Source organism: Magallana gigas, chromosome 2 (assembly GCF_963853765.1).
Source record: "Magallana gigas chromosome 2, xbMagGiga1.1, whole genome shotgun sequence".
NCBI classification, from domain to species: domain Eukaryota; kingdom Metazoa; phylum Mollusca; class Bivalvia; order Ostreida; family Ostreidae; genus Magallana; species Magallana gigas.
In genome coordinates, this window is record NC_088854.1 from 8,430,897 (window position 1) to 8,445,749 (window position 14,853).

Genomic DNA, 14,853 nt, shown 5'->3' on the forward strand with positions numbered 1-14,853 from the left:
GGTGATATGGTCATCTCTAGTTTATGAGACATTGGACCCCAAAGAATATGCACTATAATTATTATAATAGGATTTTAAAAATCGGGCTCTGAAACATCGGAAACAAAATTTCTCTAAAACAGAGGTTTAGCCTGGATGAAATTTTCACAAACAGACAAACAATCTGATAAATTTATCAAGAAATTCTTAAAACATTCTCGTTTAATACAATTTCAGAACAAGGATTTATGCATATAAGTGTATAACTTGTAAAACTTTTTTCAATAAATTACCTAAATTAAGTTCTATGTGTAATTCCATTACACACATGTTCAACTTTCAGCAATGTCTATAAAAATTATTAAATCGGCAAAACAAAACTTAACCTGTACAGATGAATGCAGATATACATGTATGCAACCTGGGAGTGTAGAAACATTGATTTTAATCCCTACTGGATTTCCATAAATATTTTGTATAAAATCTGAACCAAAAACGTGAGGGAGAAACCCTACTATGGGGGAAAAGCTACTATATAGTAGGTTTTCCCCCCAGGGGGAAAGGCTACTATATAGTAGGTTTTCCGGGGGGAAAAGCTACTATGGGGAAAAACTGCTATACAACACCGGTATTTATTGTACTGTAGCATGATTTTGAAACTCACATATGCACTTTTGTTTAAAAATGATATACCTCTATTAACTTCCCACCAGTCATTATGAGTGAGAGAATTTGCATGGAATAATGGCTATATGACCATATATCGTACATCCACCCGGTTGCTCGACGTCGTATGTTACGTCAATAAGTAACGTAATGTGCGACAGTCACCCAGTGCCATTAACCCGTGCTATACTGCGATTGTACGCATAATACAATATACTGACCTAACATGAACCCACCCATTGCCGAATTTAAGTATGTACGCCAGCATGCGGATCATACTGCTACAAAACAAAACAACATACATGTATATAATAATTAAAGGTATATGTAATGCGTTCTACAATTTTCTCATATTTGTTTGAAAAATTCCTTTTATGACATAACAAAAAGAAATGCAAAGACAGAAATATTACTTTAAATATGCATGTAGTATTTGAGCATTGTCATTTTAAAAGTTTTGTCCTCGCGCAAAAGAAAATTTTCTTATATTTGTTGCATAATGGTATGCCACACATATATACATGTGCATCAGATACATTGTATATCCAGTCTGGCGAGCACCTGTCCTTGTTCGCCTGGTCAGCTGGAGATGTCTATCTCTCAGTTCTCTTTGTTCCTGTAGATGTATCTGCTGATCAACCTTTACATACAGCCGACCTGTGCAATGTCTTCCGTTCTCTACACGTGACGTCGATTACTGTCAAAAGAAGACCTCCAACTCCAGGAAGGGCTTAACAGGAAACAACGATCTATCGCAAAAAACAATGCCATAGGTCCGGTGGCAAGCTGCTGTGTATTGATGGAGGAGGACTTTGTCACCAAACTGCTCCGGAACTCGGGAAATTCCGCTCCGGACCAACAAAATCGAGGAGCGTCCGGAAACACTTCTGCTACTGGCCCTTATCAGAACCTGAGAGTTCCGGAAGTGTCAGGATTGTGGGATTCGACCATCGACCTCTCACGGAGTCATGATGCAACGACTACAAAAACCGCTCAGGTTTGTTCACTTGTTATCTTTAAACACCATTATACAAATCAAAGATATTGATAGAAGTGAGTAAAATTAATTATAAAAGTTGAATGTAGCTTTAAACAGATGCTCAATTACAAATGGTACTCGTACTGAAAAATGCATCTTATCGATGCAATTACAGAGTTGCAAAGAGTTTCGAAGTTAGCAATGCTAGTAAGCATTAGTGCCGTCAAAAGAACGAACACAGAATTATCTTCACTTGAAGTTCTGCTTCAGAAGAATGTGTTTGAATTGCTTGTTTACTAGTCTATATCAAATTAAATAAATTGAATTTTAAAAGAACTAATTGTTAAGATTTTATCAAACAAGCAATGAGCAAAAAACGTTGAAGAAACCGTCGGTTTTTTATGATATAGAGTTAATCTAGTATAGGTCGTGCAGTTTTCTGCACCGAAGACCCCATGCTGTATTGGGAGGATGTGTCCAGATTGCTCCAAACGTCAAGTTTAACGGCGTCTATGTGGAAGTTTAAGGTGATTGACATCGTTTGACATTGCTTATATACAGAACTTGGCCTTTGAGGATCAATATTACAGACTTGTAGACTTCTTCTGATCTGACGATGATCAATGTGGTACATGTAATTGATATTACATATGTGGCACGCGGCTTAATGAAGGCATCTCAACACAACTCTGCGCCCCTGAAAGCATGCACATGCTGCTATACAGTTCATCATTACTTGTTTCAGGAGAAGGAGAGGAAAATCAAACCTTTTACAAAACATAAAACATTTGCTTGTTTTTATAGACCTACACTTTCAGGTTTTTTCCCAAAATATAAATGTTCTCTGTCGATTTACTGTTCATGTTTTTTTGCTATAGTTTGGAAAACCAATGAAAATTATAAGAGAAATTTCATTATTTATATACTAGAAACAAAAAACCATGAGATCATTTGTTTTGAACATTTATTATTTAAAATAATAATGATGGTTTTGCAGAATTGCAAAACCGTGTAATGTGAACCGATATTGCTTGCAGAGGTGATTGTATATATTACGGGTTAATGTTCGTGTTAACGGGACGTTGGCAACAGGTGGCAACAATCAGTATAAACAACAACAAAAATCGGCAACTTGGTTTGCACCAAAACGTTATATGGTTAAATATGGTTGTTTTCTCTTGGAGGTGGTATATTATCCTTTCCTATTTCTTGAATAAGATCTATGCTCGTATCTTGGTACTCTATAAACTTTTAGAAAATCAATTACCATAAGGGGTGCTGCAATGTGTTTGTACAACCCACCTCTCGACGTTTTGAAATTACATTTAGTTTACTTCTAGAAAATTAGAGTATTTTCTTAACCGACACTTGAGGAGCACTGAGTACTTTTGATCTTTTACTTGTTGAGAGTACCACACGTACACATGGGTCACTAAATTCCAAGCAGTCCATGACCACTAGATCTTTATTGTATGTTTCAGCCCCGCTGGATGGAGGATACAGAGTATGCTGTGATGGCCTACAGTATCTACGGCTGTATTCTCTTGGTTCTCGCTTGTGTTGTAACAGCACTTCTGGTCGTGTATGGAAATATGAGATAGGCTGCAAAACGCGTGTTTTCTCCATAAAACGGTTTGACACAACCCAGGTGCCAGAGAACTTCCTTGTCACGTGGAAAAGACTAAAGCAAAATAACCTACCTCCTCTGAAGAATGAAACAATCACGTTATATACCAATGTCATATATATATATTTGTACATGTATACATATATACTTATTATTTTGAGTACAATAAATGTTTTCAAAAACGAAATGTAGTTGATGTCAAATATTGGTCTCGATGGGTTTCTTGGTGGATAAAGAATAGATGGTTTACACTCTGCGCTAATCAAAGAGGTACAAAACAAGACACGAAATGCTAAAACTGTTTAATCTACGATACAGAAGAGTTCCTGATTGTCAGAAACAAACGAACATTGAATTTAAAGAAGGTCTTAATGAGAAAATGTTATAAAGTGTTTGCCGGCGGTCTCTCCAAGACTTGTGGACAAAGCGAGGCGGACTATGGCCAGTTTTACGGTATTTGGGCTGTAAACGAAAATACCACTGGGATAGGAAATTAAACTTTGAAATTATCATTTCCTTGGAGCACAGCCAGGGCATAAACAACAAATATAAACCAAGAATAAAGATGCAAATAATTCATTGATTTTGGCAGGCAGTTAAAAATCGTTTGTACGAAGCTCGGGCGGCCGTCTTAATTCCACTGATTCCCCCGAAAATCTCCCTGTCTTAGTGATTACACAGGGGTTAGATCCATCACGGATAAGCGGTAAGTATATCATATATTTGTACAGCTCTTGTGTGTATTGATCCATTGACAATTGCAGTTGCTTATGATTATTGAATATGTCAACAGTGAAACCAGTTTACTTATTGGGATAGTCCAAGTCCGGATGACAAACCAGCGGAAAGATGGAAGTTTATGTTTTCTACCACCCAGGAGCAAATTAGTAAAGATTAAATAGAGAATCACTATAATACCGCAACCATCGCTCGTATATTCTAAGAATTCTGTAAACGTTGAGTTTGACTTCAGTCCCCGATTGTGGTTGGATTTTAAGGTGAACATGTATAGTGCCCATTAGATTAGGCTGTACAATGGAATCTAATGGTGAGGTCCCGGAAGAAGACTTTATAGCGACACTTCTGAAACAATCGTCTGGAGTGTCACATGTCAACAAGGCGTATTCCACGACACCGACAGGAACTTCCGGTCCCCCGGATCTTGTCAGAAATTGCCACCACCAAGTTAGACACAATGGTCACCACCACGGAGGTAACCACGTGACGATATTGGCCCCCAAGGACAATGCCAGCCCCCACGCTAGTCACTCAAGTCTGACGGTGAGTAGCTTTCAGTTTTCCATGACTTGTGAGATGCAACGTTTCTTTACGGTATGAAATGTACCTAGTGTATGATTTTATAATGTATTGATTTAAGGTGGCTCTATACACCACTTTTTGATGACGCAGTACGCAAAAAAGTAAATCTGGAAGCATGCAATCCCGGTACTGGCTGATTTAAACTGAGGCGAATTGTATGGGGACCGCTCTTTTGAAAAAATTGTTAAATGAATAGGTTTAATTTGATAATTTAAAAATTCATTACTTACAAGTAATGTGGTACGTGACACCTTCACGTTGTTTGGTATTTTTATCAAAATAAACAATAAAATCAACTATAATAATTTCTTTCCCATCATCGATATGTTACACCGTAGCGCAGTGGGTTAACGGGTTCACTACAAATCTGTAGGTCATGAGTTCGATCTCCGTTGAGAACAATTTTTTAAGACATTTTTTAACTGTACAAGATTTTCTAAAACGTATGTTTTAGTTAAAAACTGTGAGAGAAAATTCTAAACCGGTGAAAATATTTCAATTATAATACACTTTAATGCACATTAATATCGACACCTTAAGGGTATGGGGGTTGCTTTGAATTTCTCTCAGGTTGGGATATATAAATCCTATTAGCCAAGTCAATTTTCCCCTTTATTCATATGACTTAGTTTTGCATTTAAGCGAATATATTCATTTATACATGCCTATAATGAAATATGTATGTATTTATCATTCCAACATTATATTTAGGAAATTTTCTTCAACCCAAAAATGAAAAGTCCCCAAGGTGTTTGGGCCTTGGGACTTAGGAACGATAACCCTTATCTGAGGAACTTTCATACTAAATAAAATTTAAAATATTTTTTTTATTTATTTGCAATGATTTTCATTCAATTTTTTATGTCACATTTATTAAAGTACATTTTCTTAAAACATCAAGCAACTTTTTCAGATGATTTGTCAATAGAGTAAGAAAATATGAAAAATTATGTTTTGGGGAAATACTAAAAAAAATTGCAATAATAACATTTTTGAATGTTAAGAAGTGTTATATATTTTTTTATGTGTCCGAAGGCAATATCCATCATATGATAAAAAAATTCTCTCAATTTGTTAATAGCTGTCTTTTTAAAAAATATTTTACAAAAACACAAAAAAACATTAAAAAATTCTTTAAAAATACATATAGTATCCCTATCATCATTTTAATATTTGATAAGTATATGTTTTGTGATCTTCTATTGATAATTGGAATAAACTGTGGGTGTATAGAGCCACCTTAATAATTTTATGTAACTTTTGTTTATCATTATCTTAAACGATATCTCACCAAGATATCCCCCACTCATATAACATTGTTCGATCGGTTCATGTTCTTTAATTAGGAGAGATGTAACAGGTAATTATCTGCGATAGTCACTTTTGCTGCTTTTGTGCGGATTGAAAATTCCTTGTGTTGGGGGGGGGGGGGGGGGGGGTTAGTTTGGGTTAACCGAGCCTCCAGCTATCTTCGGCTTCAGGTGGGTGTGTCTTCTAGTGTAAACACATCTTAGTTGATGTTGGGATAAAAGATGATAATTGAAAACAGAGTTGGAGGCATAAGAGAATGGACTTTCGAACCGAATACACATGTACATTGTACTTGTATAATTACCTTCAGGATATATTTTATCCCGTAAAAATGAAATTATTCATTCATTCATTTTTTGTCAAAGTAAAACGTTGGCTGTTGTCTAAGAACAATTTTCTTGACTCTATATAACCATTAATGTACATGTACATGTATAGTAATCAATCGACTTTCCTTTCTGTCAACAAACATGATTGGACACTCTAAATGCTTGTGTAATTTATATAAACGTTAATGGACCCATTGGCAAATCCGAAAGGTCTTTAATAATTGTTTGGACATTTTTGTAAGCTTCGGAATTTATTCATTTTGCTAAAGATTCTGTAACATTTATTCAAAATTGTTAAAATATCCCGGAATCGAGAACGTGAGACAGACTATAGACATTTTCAACAGTTGCTAAAATTCACCGCCTCGCAAAAACACTTTTTAACAACACTTGCAATATATTAATAATATGGATATGAATGATCATAGTATATTTGCCGTTTCTTTAAATTATCATTATTATTACCATTTACAATTTTTACATTTTTTGGCTAAGTATTAATTGTGTGAGATTAATCAATATCAAGTAAGGAATAAAAAAATAGATTTCATAATACGCTGTACATGTATCCTTAGACAAACAGATGAAATTACTAATACATGTAGAGTGTATCTATGTACCTTGGTTAAAGCATTGAGATTGATTGCTATACTTTCATTTTTATGTCTGTTCATATGTAACACTATAGATTCTCAATCAATATTTAATCTCAGATCAATGATAAGAACCTGCCCAAGACAATCCAAATTAGAATATCCACTCCAAGGGTCCTCGCAACAGTTATAACTCACAATTAATGTTTCATCGACGGTTAAAAATAAATTTCTTAAGTGGTTCATAGTAATTTGTATTTCTTTCAGGATCCCTTGTTGGATGACAAAGTTTATTCAGCTCTAGCTTACGGCATGTACGGTCTACTATTGTTTATCCTTACCATGGTAACGACAATTTGCTTGATTGTATTCACGTGAATTACCCCGTTTTCTCATTACAAAATCATCAACATGAGGAAATTAATTTCATGGCATCGTGATATTTCCTTTAACTCCTTACTCAGATCACGAAGAAAAATAAATCGGATTTTCCAATTCTACACGCAATGGCAAAAGTCATTGTACCATCGATTCGGGATCAATGACAGCATACCTAGTGCAAAAGAAACTCTGGACAACCTTTACAAATCTGCAGAAACCGCCTGTCTTGGCGGAAAAAACATCCAAAGATATGTTCCCTAATTCTATTCAAAGGTACAACAATGCGGTGTAATGTGCTATACTGGAATGAGAAATGCTGGATCTGAATAGGTTTACTTAAACGGGTTTTTTGCTGGAACTTTTAAGTGAAAGACTGCTTAGAAACTGTCAGAAACGGTCCTTTAAACAATGCTTTATTTTTATTTGTTAATAAAGAAATATTTTACTTGATTTGTTTTGTTTGAAATTTAAGTAAGATCAATGTCTTCCTTTTTAAATTAACATATGATAGGAAACCAGTCAGTCACTTTATAATGTATCTGTATTAATCGTCGACGTCCGAGGTTTCTTCTTCCGCTTGATCCTCGCCAAACTCGGCATCAAATTCCTTATCAGCAAGCGCAGCTTTAAATGCCGATTCCTCTTCCGGTGAAGGGTCATCAGCCTCGGTGATTTCCGGTCCACTAGGGAATTCTTCCATAACATCCGGTGGGATTTCAGGTTCGAAAGCTCCACCTAGATTCTTTTGCCCCCAGCCAATGTATAACGATGTAAAGTATCTACAGAAGAATTTTGATTACTTTACTATGATATCACGTACTATATTAGAACGCCATGAAAGATGTTTGACATAATCATGTGTTCAGTACGTCTAATACAAGTGTCGATTTTTCACAGAACTGACCTCCCTCTCTCGGCCCCAAACGTCCACGAACCTGGCCATGTGTTGGACTGAAGCATTGCTACAGCAAACTCCGGCACTAGTCGCGAGGAAATACGCGGAATCCAGGCAGGCGAATCATGTACAGCTTAAATAATGAAGGAAAAATCTTACAAACCAAACACATATACATGATCTTAAGATCTAAAAAAAAATCACAAACAAAAGTACGTTGGTCTTCCGAGACAGGTGTTAGCAATGGCGGTCCAACTTCCGGCTCTGGTTCATCCGGTTCATTTCGTTCCTCCTCATCAGAATCCTCCTCACCACCTTCACCGGACTTTCCTTCCATTGGGTTAAACCACGTGTTTCTACCCTACAGGTATATAGACATTACATTATATACTTTTTCTATTCCATAAATAGTTCAAGGGGAGGGGAAGGTGGGTCGTAACATACCTGTGGTAAGACGGACTGCATGTGGTGGCACCAGGTCTGTCCTGTAGGGTCACAGAGGTCACGCAGGGGCATTCCCTCAAATTCCTGGTCTATGATACAAGTGTTCCTACCGTTTGATCCTGAAACATATTTGTAGGTACGGCACTTAACGTTAATATTTTACACTTATATATTGTAAATAGTAGCTGCAAAACTGTTTCTCTTCATGAACAGTCGGGTGGACAAAGCGTATAGCTACAGTACAACTCTCTATAAATTTGAATTTACATGCTATATACATGTAATTTGAAATCAATACATTGGTACACTTGTAAAACAACTTGTGTCTTAAATTGGAAATTCGCCACTCACAGCAAGATTGTTAAAAAATATCTGAACCTGATTCTTCTGCATCTTCCTCTTCTTCATTGTCGTCAAACCGGAAATAGCCTATTGGTGATACCGTTGTGGCTGCGCTAATACGTGCAATTTGCGCACGCAATAAGTTCTTTTCCAGACCGGGAAATGGAGGATGACTCACAATCTGTTTTATTAAGAAAAACGTTAATACCTTAATTTGTTTGCAAATTCATCAATATCAAACAAAAAAATCAGAGAGTGGCGGAGCGATTATTTGAGCATGTTTCAGAAATCCAAGGAGTCTTACGTGTTCACCAAGGTCCCCAGTAAAGAACCGCCTGATCTTGCGGGCCGCGACGATCTGCGCAGGATTTATGTGTGGAAGTCTTATCCAGGGTAATCCAGCTGAAACCATTGAAATCAAATATTGTTCAGAGCTTTAGAATAGTAAAACATTATATTCAAAATGAAACAAATCACGCCTGGAGACAAGCCTTAGATCTGCAAACCCATGAGGCACGGAATGATAATTATTCCTTTAAAATATATGTTGGAATAGAGTTGCAACATTGCTGTAAATTGAAATGACAAATTGTACACTACAGCCAAATACAGTTGAACCTAATAATGAGAAAGGAAAAAACCCAATAAATATGAGTAAATGCGCATATACCTTTTATTTTTTAATTGTACTTTGATATGCGTAAGAAATGTCAGCTTTGAGTTTTGCTGTGATCTTATAATGCATGTATCAAGAATGTATCGTTATCTATGCAGCAATCATTAAAATGTTATTTTCTTTCATACAGAATTGAAGGATGGTGATGAGAATGTGATTTGATAGATTTCTTTTTGATAATACTTACGTTCATTGCAGACAAAGTACACATGCTTGTTCAGTCCGGTTCCCATACTTTCGCAAGGAATTCTGGGAGGTGGTTTATAAAACGGTTTAATTTCATCTGTGACTGTCGTCGATTCATCTAAAAAACGGCCATACACAGCAAAGTCAGACATCGATACCATATATATTTATAGTATTAAATGGCGTCTTTGGTAATTACATATGGTTCTATACCTAGTATGCTTGTATGACATCTCTTCATTGAATATGAATTGGCGTCTACGGTTACCGGAACTATATCTTGCATATATTTTTTCACTTGATTTTAAAAAGCTATTGGCAGTTAATTGTGAATGTAATGTCTACCACAGTAAAATACTCAGTTTGTTGCAGTTTTCTGATTGATGAAGACATCAAACTCCAGAATGACGTCATTCGATTTCATTGAGATTGATGTTCAAGAACGCGAGTATAGCGATGATGAAAACCGACAAAACGTGTGGTAAAGTAAATCATTCATCAAGTGCCAAGAAAAAAAAAACCCGCATGCCTTTTGTTTTGTTAAATCTTCCTAGCACGTATATTATACAATCAATACATATAAACAAAGCTTTCAGATGGCTTATCTTCTTGTTCGAACGTATTGCGTGAGAACATCTTGCAAAAATAAACGTTACCAAAACAATTCTAGCATATTTATATACGGTCATACATACCATCAAAAATCATGCTATCCTCAATCTTGAAATCATCAAAAAAATAATTGAATTAAAACATGTTTTGTGTGTCAATGGAAGAATTTTGGATACATTCCCTAATGTCTAATTCAATTTTAATAACAGTCTCCCCCTACTTCAATCTCAGCATTCATTAACATGTTCATTAAAATCAGTTAAGATTTGAAGGCGGGTGTTGCAAAGAGATTTATCTCTCTATTTGTAAACAATATTTTATTTACACTACTATGACCGTGATGCTGTAATTTCTTTAAAATTTTGTTGATCCTTTAAAATGCTGAATTCTATTGATAAATCGCATGATTTATTACGATTAATGTACAAAAGTGTTCAAGTATGACTTTTCAGTTAAAAAAGGGTAAGATCCAAGAGCCAGAACAATGTTAATTTCTTTTGATTAGGTACAACATAATGCAACCTTGAATGTTCATTAAATATAAGGTTAATTTGAAACTAGAATCAATTTTTTCGTCGAGTGAAATGCGAAAATTGCGTGTCCTTTAGATGCTTAAATAGTTAAGTTGCAAGGGCATGTAAGAATTGTAGTGCACTACCTAGATCTAAAGGGTAGAACGAAAATCCTCGCTGTGATGTACATCAACAATGGAGATTTACCTTGTCGTTCGATGACTTATCTTCGTCGCCCTCGTCATCACTCAGATCGCTCTCATACTCGCCATCTTTAAATTCCGCCTCCACCACATAATAGTTTTTCCGGGTACCTAAAATTTTCCCCCAGAACCTCAGAGTTTCAATCGGCCATTTTTCCACCAGTTCTCGCATGGCGGTAGTAATCCGAATAAATTCCTCCCTCGGCAGCCCGACTCCGGCCTGTTCAAAGAAGAGGGCCTGCTTCATCAGGTTTGGTATCAGTCTATAAATGTCCTCCTCATCCTCGTCAGGTAAATCTGGGAAAGTGTCACACTACAGTCATTATATATAGGAAGACTAAGAACATACGGTATGCTATATCTTTTGTTCCATGCAAATGCTACTCACCAAAACTTTCGTTGGGTATAAATTTTGGGTCACCGCAAGCGGTCTGAAAAATGTAAGTATTTCATTTGTAAGAATTTGTTCAGTTTCAAAGAATAGGGTGTTTCGCATTAGTAAATTATAACAGTTTAAATTCTTTTTCTTCAAAGCTCCGCAATGTTACCTTCATCATTTGCCATTGCGCATGAGCTAGAACCTCGGATGGCGTTCTTCCTGGGTTGTCTTTGATGAATGGTTCTTTATAAGTAAACTTTTCGCGCTTGAAATCTTTACTTTCATCTTCTAATTTGTTCAGGGCATCATCGGACTTTTCTACGAGGATCTTAGTTAGAAGTGTGCTCAAGTGGTTGTACCTGCATCAAATAAGCAAAATTGTAATAGTGCGTTCAGGTAGAGAAGATGTATGCTGAGCATTCCTAGCGTCAAATAATAGCAATATCTTTAATTATCTTGTATGAAAGGTAAAGGTTTTGTTGTTGTCAAAAATATGATTTAAGAGCACTGTCTAACAGAGTGTCGAACCGTTTGTTGAACGTTGTTTCATGTATACTTGAACACTTACAAGTTCTGGCCATCAACTTCGCTCCCCTCTCGCATTAGAAATAACTTAGCGTTGACACATCGTTGCTCCTCGGGAGGTAATTCTCGGAATCCCTCTTCCTCATTGTCGTCGTACCTTTGGGACTGGTTAGACTGATCTTCGCTGACGCTGTCGTCGTGCGGCACGGTGCTCCGTCCTCGCACCTTTCTCGACTCTCCCTTCATCTTCTAGATTAAAAATACATCAATTGGCATTAACGTTCTTTCTTTAAACTCAAAACTGTATGCAATCGTTTATAACGTTTTTTCGAAGTGAAAATTATGAATCCTACACTTGAAAGATTTCAATTTTTTTTCTTTAGTATTTCTGTAACATTTCATTGCTTCTTTAATTTCATTGTGCTTTATTATTATTCAACGGACTGGTACAACAGAGTCTCTTCAGTTCATGTGCACTGGCTTTGGTCACCAACAGCGGTAAATTTCTCAATATGTGCATCTTCGCTAGCCAAGGGTTTACGATCCACTCTGCTCCTCTACAACGTAGAGGAGCAGAGTGGATCGTAAACCCTTGGCTAGCGAAGATGCAATATGTGTATAATTACAAATATTCTAGAATCTAGAGTGACAACAACAACAATTGATGATTGAACAATAAGCAGTTTCCCGTGTACATCGTTTTGTAAATTTTTTATTTCATTCTTGCTCTTTTTTCTTTAAAAGATTTGACAACCTTTGCAACATAGCTTCGTCCAATAAACGTTCAAATCATAACATTTTTTTTGTTAACTGGTTGCAGTGTGTAACTGTGTGTACTAGAGTACATGCTTAATAATGATTTATTGGTATGACCAACATAAAAATACATTATTTTGTTTTGGTATCAATATCATTTTTATACCATGGACCGTAAGGTAATGTATATTTGACACAGCGATGTGAGTAAAGTCCTCACTGACACAAACAAAACATTGCCAATAACCACATATGAGCGTGTTCATTTGTCGGGGATCATTTTTACAGCTATATATTCTTTATCAAGACCCAGATATTGCGTCCTTGCCATAGATCGATGTAATTATATACGATACTGTAGTGATAATCTTCCTCTCTGGAGCCGGCGATATTGAACACAGCGGCGAGTCCGCTCCATCATTGTGTCGCTTTGTATTGTTTAACTTATTGTTATTGCAAATATCGTACTAGTACTAGTGACAGTGGTTTCGACACTGTGTCGTTTTTATGGTGAATGTATGAGTTTCTACTTCAATAAGAAATAGAGAATAGTATATTGAAATAGATTGGCTGGCTTTGAAATTATGGGTGTTTTGCTTAAAATCGCAACACTTTCAGACAAGAGAAAATAGATTGAATAAAATAAATAAATAGAAAATAAGTAATTTAATAAAATGGGCACTATATGTTCGCATATTATTTTCTCCAGAAATAGTTTTTCTTACCTTGCAAACGTCGAGTCTGGTAACTGAGGCACAAATCAAACATTTATTCTTAATCGTTGATTACATTGAAAACGAGGGACTAGAAACTTAACAACCAGATAACGTATCGAAGCCGATTCGGGGCGGCAACATTTCATGAAGGGGTAAATTGTTATTTTTATGTGAAAGTTTGAATTTGGAGAGATTTTTGGATGAAAATTACGATAAATACCTGTTAGCTGCAAAAGCCTGCACGCGCAAATAACAGATAATTAAATGAAAAGAATAGTAAGCAAATAGATTTAAAACAAAAAAACAAAAAAAAAACCACCCAAAACAAAATCAATACTAAAAAACCACTCAACAAAAGGCCGAAAGGAAAGATGGCTCAACAATGAATTACGTCCAACTCTGATCAAAGTAGCTAAAACTGTTATCTAATACAATTCAATATAAACATACATGTAATACTACCGATGGTGACATTTTCTCACTTATGGGTACACTAGCTTTGATTTGAACTTGAAACCTCTTTAAACCATTCTGCAGCTTTTTACTTTCACAAATTTGAAGATGGGTGGAAAAGGCGTGTAAAATGCACATACACGGTCGGACAAGCTACTGAAAAATTAAAATATCAATAAATCTGATGTTTTGTTTAAAAATCATTTAAAACAATATACATCTACATATCATTGATTTTTAACCTATAAACATTTTCAATACTTGGAATATGTTGACTCAAACAGGCGTATACGTATCAAAACCTGCAAATACTGTCATTTTTTAGAACTTCAAGGCATTTTCTTTTATAGAGTGGGTCTGTGCTCCATATTTTTCTCATTGTCTAAATAAGGTCTATTGGAAAACAAACCGATTTCAATCAACAAAAACGTGGAGAGATGACCCACTATACATTATAATCATCATTATCATTTTGTATTCCAACAATTGAACGTTTTTGAAAAATAGTACAAGTCCGTAAATTCGTGGTAAAAGTCACACATAATATTTAAACATCCTACTTTGTAGTGTCTGAAATAAGCTAACCTTATAAACCTAGGGTTTTTATGTTATGGGTTCGATACCGCAAAAATTTCTGGCAATATTTTTTTCTTCTTAAATTATCTTTGGTTAAATATATTAAAAACTGAATACCCATGTATGTAGTTAGAAATTGTGCTTTTGCAAACTTGTATTATTATACATGTATATTGAATATATTTAATTGGGAAAAAATAAATTTTAAATTGTATTTCACTTACTACTAAACCGAATGGGCATTTGCGCCATCTTATTCCCCCATCTTCTTCACAAATTTTAGATTTTGCTTTATTCACAGTTTTTTTTTATCCATATTTCAATGATATTTAATTTAATCCCTCTTGCTACCGTTTTTAACGAATTATTGCTTCCCTTTTTTCTTTTAGAATA

The 14,853-nt window shown here is 35.5% G+C and overlaps 2 protein-coding genes and 1 long non-coding RNA gene across 4 annotated transcripts; 2 read left to right on the forward strand and 1 right to left on the reverse strand.

The window, feature by feature from the left end:
- Positions 1-1,007: 1,007 nt before the first annotated feature.
- Positions 1,008-3,432, forward strand: LOC136269515 (uncharacterized). The gene is made up of 2 exons (XM_066074842.1): positions 1,008-1,642; positions 3,106-3,432. Exons 1-2 carry the CDS (start codon positions 1,445-1,447, stop codon positions 3,223-3,225), a joined length of 318 nt encoding a protein of 105 aa, XP_065930914.1. The 5' UTR covers positions 1,008-1,444; the 3' UTR covers positions 3,226-3,432.
- A 291-nt stretch (positions 3,433-3,723) lies between these two features.
- Positions 3,724-7,635, forward strand: LOC105327462 (uncharacterized). The gene is made up of 3 exons (XR_010710706.1): positions 3,724-3,957; positions 4,045-4,532; positions 7,072-7,635. It is a non-coding gene; the product is annotated as an uncharacterized lncRNA (long non-coding RNA).
- A 29-nt stretch (positions 7,636-7,664) lies between these two features.
- Positions 7,665-13,920, reverse strand: LOC105327464 (radial spoke head protein 6 homolog A). 2 transcript variants are annotated; one of them, XM_066074840.1, is made up of 13 exons: positions 13,882-13,920; positions 12,003-12,208; positions 11,604-11,793; positions 11,444-11,486; positions 11,060-11,352; positions 10,424-10,448; positions 9,730-9,846; positions 9,171-9,268; positions 8,903-9,047; positions 8,525-8,643; positions 8,297-8,441; positions 8,090-8,213; positions 7,665-7,964 (listed from the first exon to the last, which is right to left on the reverse strand). In XM_066074840.1, the coding sequence occupies exons 1-13, from the start codon at positions 13,903-13,905 to the stop codon at positions 7,730-7,732; spliced, it is 1,764 nt and encodes a 587-aa protein (XP_065930912.1). In that variant the 5' UTR covers positions 13,906-13,920; the 3' UTR covers positions 7,665-7,729. The 2 variants fall into 2 exon arrangements, with proteins under 2 accessions (XP_065930912.1, XP_011426256.3); XM_011427954.4 differs by lacking the exon at positions 13,882-13,920 and adding an exon at positions 13,441-13,500.
- Positions 13,921-14,853: the final 933 nt, after the last annotated feature.